The 10,645-nt window shown below is 43.6% G+C and overlaps 1 protein-coding gene across 1 annotated transcript; it reads right to left on the reverse strand.

Annotated features, from left to right (window-relative positions):
• Window positions 1-3,978: 3,978 nt before the first annotated feature.
• On the reverse strand, window positions 3,979-7,569 carry Magee1 (MAGE family member E1). Its single transcript, XM_008837672.2, has one exon. The coding sequence runs from the start codon at window positions 7,314-7,316 to the stop codon at window positions 4,521-4,523; it is 2,796 nt and encodes a 931-aa protein (XP_008835894.1). The 5' UTR covers window positions 7,317-7,569; the 3' UTR covers window positions 3,979-4,520.
• Window positions 7,570-10,645: the final 3,076 nt, after the last annotated feature.

Below are 10,645 nucleotides of genomic sequence, written 5' to 3' on the forward strand. Positions count from 1 at the left end.
TTGTTTTATTTTTATTTATGTGTACGTGTCTGCATCTGTCTGCTTATTGCTATGCAAGTACTGGCATGAGCCAGAAGACAGCACAGGAGCCCCTGGAGTTGGAGTTACACACCAATAAATATATGGACAAAATGTCCAACATCCTTGGTCATCAAAAAACGTACTTGAAATGTACATGCTGTTGCATCACATCCCAGTCAGAACTACTATTATGAAGAAAATAAACAGCAAGTGCTGGTGAGGATGCAGAGAAAAGACAACTCTTACGTACTGCTGATGGGAATGTAAATTACTGCAGGTAATATGCAAATAAGCATGAACATTCCCCAAGAAAGTAAAGCCACATTACCTTATGATCCAGTTATACCATTCTTATGCACTTATCTGCAGGAATCCAAGTCAGGTTTATTGTGGCACAATTCACAATCACCATGTTGTGCATCCAGTCTAGGTGTCCATAAATAGATGACTATAAAAATATATCTTTTAATAAGAAAATGTGATATAGATATACAATTTAACCATCAAAAGGAACAAAATTAAAACAATGCAGGAAAATGGATGGGTTAGAGATCATTGTATTAAGTAAAATAAGCCAGTCCAAGAAAAACAAACATCTCATGTTTTCTCCCATATGCATAGTCTAGACATAAGGAAAATAAAATGAGACTTGAAAGCAGACAGAAAAATATTTCAGAAGAGGAACAGAACCAGTAGCAGGCGGTAGGAGGGACCAGAGAGGGTATGGAGGTGATAAAGATCAAAGTACATGATAGACGTGCATGAGAATGTCATAATGAAACTACTTGGTGCAATGAATATATGCCATTTAAAAAGACACATACTTCTACTAAGAAATATGGAAAAATGACACAGAACTTAACTGGTAAAAGCTCTATTATCAAAGCCTTTCTTTCAGGAAGGTCATGCCAAAAGCAAAATGGTTCAGTGATGTGGATGCTTTGTTCCATGTAGAACAATGAGAAATTATTTGACACTTTTCATGACAATAACAGTAGAAATAATAAAAATAAGAGAAAGAAAACTACAGAGGATGAAGTTAAAGGAAATGAAGCAACAACTTTGGTGAACATTATTATGTACCACCCAGATGTTCTAATTCCCCGGGCCTGAAGTACTCATTCCTCCAGCTCTTGCATGAGGTGTTGAAAATTATTGTGTTTATACTTACACAGTTTACTCTTCGCTGAAAAGACATGAGTTTCTCACAGACATGGCTCTTTACCAGGAGGCTGGCTACATTCAATAACTGGTCAGTATGAGAGTATAAAAATTCACTCATCTTTTCCGTAATTTGGGACAACTGTGTAGCATCTCCCTAACTTGAGACTTCCCTATGAAATCAACTAATCTATTTACTGTGAGTCTCACTTCCCACTTCTGCAGATTTCTGCTTCCTTTGCTTTCTCATTGATATTGAAACCAAAGCACTCCTGAATAAAAATTTTCAGGGAAATCTCCCCTTCATAGCTCTATTCCTGGAAAAATCAGCCCACAGTGTCATCTATGTATTCCTAACTATATTTCTAGCTCTGATGTATTTTACATGTCAACATATTTAATCTTTCCAACCTTATGGGTAGGAAAAAATTATGCCCATTTTACAGATGAGGCTACTGAAGTGAAAAGGAATTTAGTAACTTGTTCACTGTCTCATATCTGGTGTCTCATATCACGATTAGCACCAAGTACCTGCAGTTCTAGACCACATATTCTTAAGCACTATGCTTTAATTCTGGTAAACCTTCATAAAATGCAGTTTGGTTTCTGGGATGTTTTAGAAAATATAACAGGCTGCCTGACTCTAAGTTATCTTAAATTCAATTTTGTTTGAAAAATATATTGTTTGATAAGAATATTAGGAAGGAAATGCTATACTAAAATTTGAACTTTCTGCCTTCCTTGGCTGTGTAGTTTTTCACAACAAGAGCCAAAGTGTGTCAAAACTAACAACCCCTTTTATTCCACTCCTCAGATAAAAATCTTTCAATGGTTTCTCTTCTCAGAACAATTGCAAAATCCTTATATGGTCAACTGAAAATTTTAAATTCACAATGTGTTATGTTCTGTTAGTCCCTCAACCTTCCTGAGGAAGGAGTGCATACTCCCTCTCATTGATAGCAAGCTTGACTATTTGATTTGGCTTTTGCTGGGACTATAAAAATTTGAGCAGAGTCAGGTGTGGTGGCACATGTCTTTAGTCCCAGCACTCCGGAGGCAGAGGCAGGCAGAATCCCCGTGAAATCAAGGCCAGCTTGGTCTGCATAGTGAGTGCCAGGCCAGCTGAGGCTACAGGGAGACCTGTCTAAAAAAGACCAAAAAAAAACCACTCAGAAACTTTAAAAACCATCACATCATTCTACTATGACTCTTTTATCTTTGCTATAAGAATAGATTTCCTGTCTGTGGGCTACTTACTTAGTTTGATTATCTGAATAAACACAGTATACACAGAATTACAGGGAGCCCATGAAGATCATGTAAAATTTGTTGGTGTTTACCACTGAGATTTGGGGATTTGTTTTTATTTTAGGGTGTTTTGTTTTTTCTTTTTGGTTTCTTTTTTTTTCTTTTTTTTGAGACAGTGTCTTTCTGTAGTCCCAGCTGGCCTGGAACTCACTTTATAGACCCATCTCACAGAGATCTTTCTGCCTCCTGGGTGCTGAGATTAAAGGTGTGCTAGGAACTGAACTCAGGTCCTCTGGAAGAGCAGCAAGCACTCTTACCTGCTCTTAATCCTCTCCATTCCCTTTTTAAAGTAATATTTTTCTTTATCCTGGAGAATTTTTCACATGCATACAATGAAATATGAGCATATTCACCTCCCTTTCCCCCCTCCATTTCCCTCCAATCCCCTCCAACATGGCCCCCTCCCAATTCATGTCCCTTTCTCCCCTCCCTGATGACCCACTAATATGGGTATGTGCCATCATCTGTCTCTTACATTCTTTCCACTTCCATTTCTTTGATGTTTCCTGAAACTTCGTGGTGGTGGTATGGAAGAGGCTTTGAGAAAGATGACCTATTTTGGTGCTGAGCATGGTTAGGGGACATTTTTAAGCTGCAATATAACTTAGAGAAAGCTGACTCATATCTTATTTTTTAAGTATTTATTTAAGAGAAGGTCTCTTGTATCCCAGTTTGGCCTTGAACTATCTATATAGCCCAGGATAATCTTGAACTTCTGATTTTCTTGCCTCTACCTCCTAAGTGCCAGAAATACAGATATGAGACACCACATCTGGTTTATGTGGTGTTTGGGACAGAACCCAGGACTTTTTGCTTGCTAGGCAAACACTTTACCAACTGAGCTAAATCCCAAGGCCCCTGATTCATATATATATATATTTTTTAAAAATTAATGTGTATGTGGGGGGGTCTGCCGTGTGTGGGTGCCTGCAGGGGACAGTAGAGGGAGCTGGATCTCCTGGAGCTGGAGTTAACAATAGATTGTGAGCTGCCCAGCATCGGTCCTGGGAATGAAACTCAGGTTCTCTGGAAGAAGTGATAAGCCCTCTTAACTGCTGAGCCATCTCTCCAGCCCCATGACTCATATATCTTAATGGGATAGTATATGACGTGCAAAACCTCTCACCTCCAAATCACCAGCTTGATTCCATGCAAATACTAATGAATACTAAAATCCAGATTTGGCCCTTTACCTCATGTTTTATTAAGAACCCAATCTTGTCCCCTCAACAACCACCATGTTCACCAAGGATTACTTTGAACACCCCAGGAATTAGATTAGGTGTATATCCTCTTAACTCCCATAGAGTTCTTTACTTAGTCAAGTATAACACTTATTATACCATAATAAAATTGTTGGTTTAAATAACCTCCCCCTCCCCCTATACTCGACTCAGTCCTTGAGTACTAGAGCAGGTGCTATATCGTGTAATTCACTATATGAGAGAAAGTTTATAAATGTTTATTGAATAAATGAGTGCATTAGCATTGTTTTGATTTATCACGCTTTTATTTTTCAATACATTTTAGTACAGCAAAGCAAATACAGGGAAACATCAGTATTCTTTACACAATAGCAGACAAAAGGGAGGCCAGCCACAACTTAGGGTGCTTTTTTCAGTTGTTATTATATTTGTTTGTTAAACATCTGAAGCTAGATCACTTTACTAATGAATTTTTTTCAAGCTTTCAAGGAAAAGCCTATATCTATAGCTATATGCTATATGTTCTGTTTCAGATAATGCAACAAGATGGAAAGATTCCCAAAACATTTTATAACACTATCAAAACTCTTATACCAAAAATACAACAGAGACATCAAGTAGTCAGTCACATTTACATTACAGTACAATATATTAAAACAATTGAAACTTTTCAAGATACCAAAGAGGAACTAAATATGAAAAGACATAAATGGAACTGGAACACAAATATCAAATACAATATGTAACCCCCCCACCCCAATACTGAGAACCAAGGCTCTAGGCCCAGCCTTACAAGGCCTCTCTGACTGACTGCCACACATTCATCTATCTCAAGTTGTGAACAAGCAATTGCCGGTGCCCAGCTTCAGCTCTATTGGCCTCATCTTCCATTGCCTCCCTGTACTGCTCTGGCCAGTCCTGTGGATCCTTCCTGTGAATTCTGGCCACATATCGTAGGGCTTTCATCTTGGATGTCTCCAAGCGGGCTCTAGGGCCCCATACAAAATCATATTGCACTGGATCACTATCAGGAACCCGTAAACTGTCTATGTAGCGCTGGCTCAAATACCTGCAGGTAATGACATGCTTTCTCCCATTTTGAACCCCTAAGCCCCTCAGAAAGGCCCAGACTGAAGACTCCCTAGCATGGTTTCCCATTATGAAGATGAAGCTTAGAACCTGCATTAAGAAATTGTTGCCTGGCCTGTTTGGACTGTCTACAATCTCTTCAGTATCTTCCATTTCTCTTCGGTTGTACAGGGTGTAGGAGTGGTTCCTGGGATCAAGGACCACTAGCTCCGTTCCATAGACGTGGTTCAGGGTGCGAGCAGCACGATTCAGGAGGTCGGGGAACACTTTGCTACATTCTCGGCCAATGTAATACAGAATTCCTTTCTTTGGTATAGGCAGCTTAGTTGAGTCCATCAGCAGAAATAACTGCACCAATTTTCTTGACTTGCTCTCTAATCTCGACTCAGGCCACGAATGTGGAGGATATTTTGAGGGATAGCCAGGAAGATCTGAATCAGGAGCGAGCAGCTCCGGAGAAACTTCCTCAAAAAAGGGCCTCCTAAAGTGAGGGACCGGCTGCCAATCATCAGCAGCAGCTCTGATGGCATCTTCTTCCAGCGCTTCATTATATTGTGCTGGCCAGTCCATAGGATCTCTGTTGTAGATTTTAGCCATGAATTTCAGAATTTTCATCTTTGTGGTTTCCAGGTGGGATCGTGGGCCCCAGTAAAACTCATACTCGACTGGTGTACAGTCAGTTATGGGCCTGTAGTCCAGGTAACGCTGCCACACAAACTCTACAGACAGGAGTCTCTTTGGGTTCCCAAAAATGGAAAGCCTTCTTTCACGCTGCACTCCGAACCTCCAGAGCATTTCCCAGATATCAGCTTCCTTGGCTTGGTTGCCATTTAGGAATATTTGTCCCAGAATCATCATCAGGAGGCCCATCTTCGGCCCATTTGGGCTGTCTTCTAACCCTTCAAAGGGCACAGGTCCCAGTTTGTTGAGGAGGATGTAAGTGTGCTCCTCCGGGTCTAGCTCCCTCAGTTCAAACCTGAAAATGCACTCCAGGTGGGCTGCGGCTCGCCTAAGGATCTCAGGGAACTGGTTGCGATATTCTTTAACAATGAACTGGCGCATTTCAGATTCCCTGATCGGGTACTTGCTCTGATCCTTCACCAGCAGAAACTGCAACAATTCTGCTACATTTTGCTCCATAGGATCCTGAGGCTTCAGGGTAAGTGCAACGTGCGCAGTGCCGAGGCCCATGATGGTGATGGCGTTGGAATTCTCACTGTCTCTCAGGACCTGGAATTCCACCGGGCCGTCAGAACGCTTCGGACGTACAGAGGGAGCCGGGGGCTTTGGCAGAGCAAGGGAGGCACACTTGCAGAAGTCGGTACCCACAGCGCCACAGTCCAGTACTGCGTCAGGGCTCTCAGCTGCAGTGGGCATTCCGGAAGTGCTTGGGCCCTCAGCAGCCAAGGGCATCTGGGAGGTGCTCGGGCCCTCCCCGCAGGGAAGCAGCATGCAGGTGCCAGGGCCCTCCACAGCACGGGGCTGTACCGAGGTGCTGCAGCCCTCAGCAGCACTGGATTGCATGAACGTGCTCTGGCCCTCAGCAGAGGCGCTCGCGCTCTCACAGGCAGTGGGCGGCACCGCGGTGCTCAGTCCCTCCACGGAGGTGGGCGGCACGTAGACACCCGATCCCTTCAAGATGGTGGGCGGCACCCAGGTGCTGTGGCCATCACCGGAAGGGGGCAGCCCGGAGGTGCTCAGACCCTCACCGGAGGAGGGGCGCATGGAGACGCCCGGTTCCTCCGAAACTGGGAGCGGCACCGGGGCGCTCGGGCCCTCACCGGAGGTGGGCAGCATGGAGATGCCCTGTCCATCAGAGGCAGTGGGCAGCACAGAACTGCTCGAGACCTCACTGGTGGGGGAGGGCACGTAGATGCCCAGTCCCTCAGAGACGGTGGGCGGCAGGGAGGTGCTCGGGCCCTCGCCAGAGGCAAGCAGCAGGGAAATGCCCGATTCCTCAGCGAAGGTGGGCGGCACCGAGGTGCTCGGGCCAGCACCCAGGGTGGACTGCGCCAGGGCGCTGAGGCCCTCGTCAGAGCGGGGCACCTCGGAGATGGTCAGCCCTTCAGAGACAGTGAGATGCTCGGAGGCCTTTGAGCCCTCCGCGGCAGTGGGCGGCCCCGAGGTGCTCGGGCCCTCAGAAGCTGTAATTGACACTGCAGTGTTCGGCCCCTCGGAGACTGCGGGGGGCCCGAAGGTGCTTGGGCCCTGGCTAGGGCCGGGCAGCTCGGAGGTGTTCGGCCCCTCAGAGATGCTGAGTTGCCCGCAGGCGCTCGAGCCCTCAGCGGCAGTGGACTGCACAGAGGTGCTCGGGCCCTCCCCCGGGGTGGGCAGCGCGGAGGTGCCTGCGCCCTCCTCGGCGCCAAGGCCCTGCAGGAGCTGAGGATCGCTGCGATCCTGAGGGACGTCTGGGCCTGGCATAGCAGCAGGGAGACTCCGGGCGCTAGGGGCCTGCATTTCATCCCCGCTGCCGTTGCGCGCAGCGGCCTTGGCATTGCGGCGGCGGCGCGGATTCTGGCTTACCAGCGACATGGTCCTACCGACCGGCGTGTAGAAGCAGACACCGACAGGCCGGCGGTCTAGCAGAAGAGGACGCGAGGTGTGTAGGCGCCTAGGCACAGAACGGCTAGCAGTAATGCCGCTGATGATGCCAGAACCAAAGTTCCAAGCAAGTCACCGGAGCCCAGATCAGAGGTGGTGAAAAGGAAGCAAGGTACTAGCCAACAGAACGCTAGCCTCAGAATACTTGCTCCTCACACCCCGCCTTCTGCCGCAGTCCGCGCAGGCGCAGTTGGACTCTGCGACAAGGCGACCCCGCCCCGCCCAGCCCCTCCCGTGGGTCTGCGAAAGTAGATGTGGTGATTCTGCACCAAAAACTGCGCAATGGCAGGGGGAGGCTTTGGTAGGGCGAGACAAGGAGCTTGGCGCAGATGGGCAGGGAACGAAAACGGAGGTTTTCTCAGAATTAAAGGTACCTATTAGAGGGGTTCTACTCAATAGTGTCAGGTACTCAATAGATGCTTAGAATTGGTACTTAGTAGCCTTAGGATTTTCCCCTTCCTCAAAGCTGTTTGAGAAAAAAGAGTGCATGGTGTGTGGAAGGGTACAGCCTTCATCCCTTCCCTTGTCTCTGTGATTTTCTCCAGGGAAGTCTCTACTTCTACTGCTGTCAGCTAGGAAGAACTCTTCTCCAAACCGAAGCCTGTGATTTAGTTCTAATTAGGAAACCTGCAACAAGCTTGAAAATCTCACTATTCACACCCCCAGCTCTTACCAATACAGAAAAATAAACTCTGCCTTGGAAAAACCACTAAAACTAAAAGATTTGGTTAATCTCATTCCCCAATCACTTACCATTTAATAGAACTATGAGTTAATCAAGATACAGAGTATTAATGGTCGCTGTATACACTGCTTTACTGTTATTTACTAGCACTGGGTTTTAAAAGTAATAATAATAATAAATAATGATAATAATAATGTATCTATGTATAATGTAACTATGCAGCCCAGGCTGGTTTCCATACTCACACATTTGAAATGATCAGTACTGGACTTTTAGTCCATTATTTCAACAAACAATGATCATCTGTGCAGAAGTACAAATTTAATCTCTTTGTCCTCAGGGAGCTGGCAATGTAAACATGGGAAACAAAGATAAAATGCACCAAAGTTTTCCAGAAATGTCTACGGTGTTCTGTAAAGGGTCAGGACAGTTCTACTTGTAGATTTAGAAAAGACTCCATTTCCTGGGAGATTTGATATTTAAAAGACAAATGAATAGTTAATTAGGATGAAAGGGCATTCCACCTAGAAATAGCAAGGATCAGCAAGTTACAAAGAAAGTGGTGGCATGAAGAGATACAATTTTAAAATAGAAGAGGAAGCAGAGGAAGAAGAGAGAGAGGGAGAGGGAGAAGAGAGATTACCACAGTTGACTCTCTATTGATATGTTTGTACCTTAGTGCTATCATTGGACTAAATGTGTTCTTTCTGAATGCCTCCACGAAAGTAGGAGTAGACATTTTTATACTTGTTTGGGAAGGAATGATAACTGACTACAGTTTTATATATAGTATTAGATATATAAGTATATATAAGTGTTAGATATATCCCCAGCTAGACAAGTAATCCCACAGATGCCATATATCCAGTTCTAAAAAAAAAATGTGGAAATCCAATGTTGATATTTATGCCCTGAAACACATTCTAAAAGGGGGAGCTCCTCCCCAAACTGGGTTATTTCCAAGCCTCAGGAGCAAATAATCTACGGTCTAGATATTTTCAAGGACCCTGAAACTGTTCAAACCTTTAAAAAATATTTTACTTATTATTCTATTTTATGTGTATGAGAGTATTCCCTGCATATATTTAAGTGTGCCCACTTAGTGCAATGCCTGTGGAGGTCAGAAGAGGGCACTGGATTCCCCTGGAACTGGAGTTATTGATGGTTGGTAGCCACCATGTAGGTGCTGGGAATCAAACCCAGGTCCTCTGCAGTCTTTATGTTGTTTACTTCTTCAAATAAGTGATGTCTGTTATCTCAAGAATATGTCATTACCAAACGCAAATTTAACACAGTCAAGTATATTCCAAATAAGCAGATATTTTTGGCCATTTAGAGGCAGTCTAGTTTGAATACTTATATGAAACTGTAAACATTTGCTAAGATAAATTTCATATAAATTGAAAAAAAGCAGTCATCTACTGCTCTCCAGAGTTCTCAACCTAACCCCTGCTGTATTTCTGAGCTTCTGAGAGAAGCTGCATATATTCAGACCTCCCTTCTCTGATTCACATCTCCCCTGGAGTTCTTTTCTTAGCTTCTAGGTGGTGGTCAGAAGCTAGTCTCTGGAAGGCCTCCAGTTTGGACAGCCCCTCCTCCACTTCCTTGCAAACCTGTCATAGATTCACCAAATAAAATCCGACATTATTCGCCGCTGCTGCTGACGGAACCAAAACGGTTTCAAGGGAATTGGGAGACTGATCATTTTCCACTGAACAGTCTCCCAATTCCCTTGAACTCACTACAATTTCACATATTTTAATTCTATATTTAATTTAAAAGACATGGTAAACCCATATCATTTTAATTGTTACTTTTAGTCTCAATGTGTATATTTACCCTTTCTATTACTGTTCAATTCTTGTACCAATTCTGTTGCATATGGAATTTTTCCTTTCAACATTCACTTCAGTGTGGGCTCACCAATGATCAATTTACTCAGCTTTGTCTTCTGCAACTGTCTTCATATTTTTTCTTGAGATGGGATCTTGCTATGCTGCTCAGGTTCATCTCAAATTTGTATGATTAGGGGATCAAATGACTCTCCCACCTTAAGTTCCCAAGTAGCTGTGATTACAGTGTGCACTGCCATGCCCAGCTAGATATCTTTATTGTAATATTATTTTTTAATTAGCAATATCATTAGGTTTAATTTCTGTATTGCCAATGTAAAAAATCATTAAACCCCATTAGTCTGAGATTTAATTCTGTGCACTGTAATAGTTACCTCTCTGCATTTCCTTTTTTCCCTCCTTCATGAATTTTCAAGACTTCTTTGCTCGGAGATTTTTGCTATCTTAGTAGTTTTTGATGTCTTCTGCTTCTTTCCCCAAAATTTGCACTTGTATTTTGGCAGACATGTTACTATCATCTACACATTACCAGAAGAAGAATTCTTCAGTATCATCATGATTTATTGGTATTCCATATTTAGAGCCATAATTTGTTTCAATAGTCTAACATTCATGTAGTTTTCAGCTCTGTTGTATTTGAACAGAATACATATTGAAAAACCATTTTAGAGAAATCTTTGCATTATTGTAACTTACAATTTCCTATCTATTTTTAGATGTAA

Source organism: Nannospalax galili, unplaced genomic scaffold, assembly GCF_000622305.1.
Source record: "Nannospalax galili isolate Female #2095 unplaced genomic scaffold, S.galili_v1.0 scaffold238, whole genome shotgun sequence".
Taxonomy (NCBI): Eukaryota; Metazoa; Chordata; class Mammalia; order Rodentia; family Spalacidae; genus Nannospalax; species Nannospalax galili.

Excerpts from the sequence above, each read along its gene's own strand:
- Magee1 (XM_008837672.2), bottom strand. The coding sequence starts at position 7,316 with ATGTCGCTGGTAAGCCAGAATCCGCGCCGCCGCCGCAATGCCAAGGCC.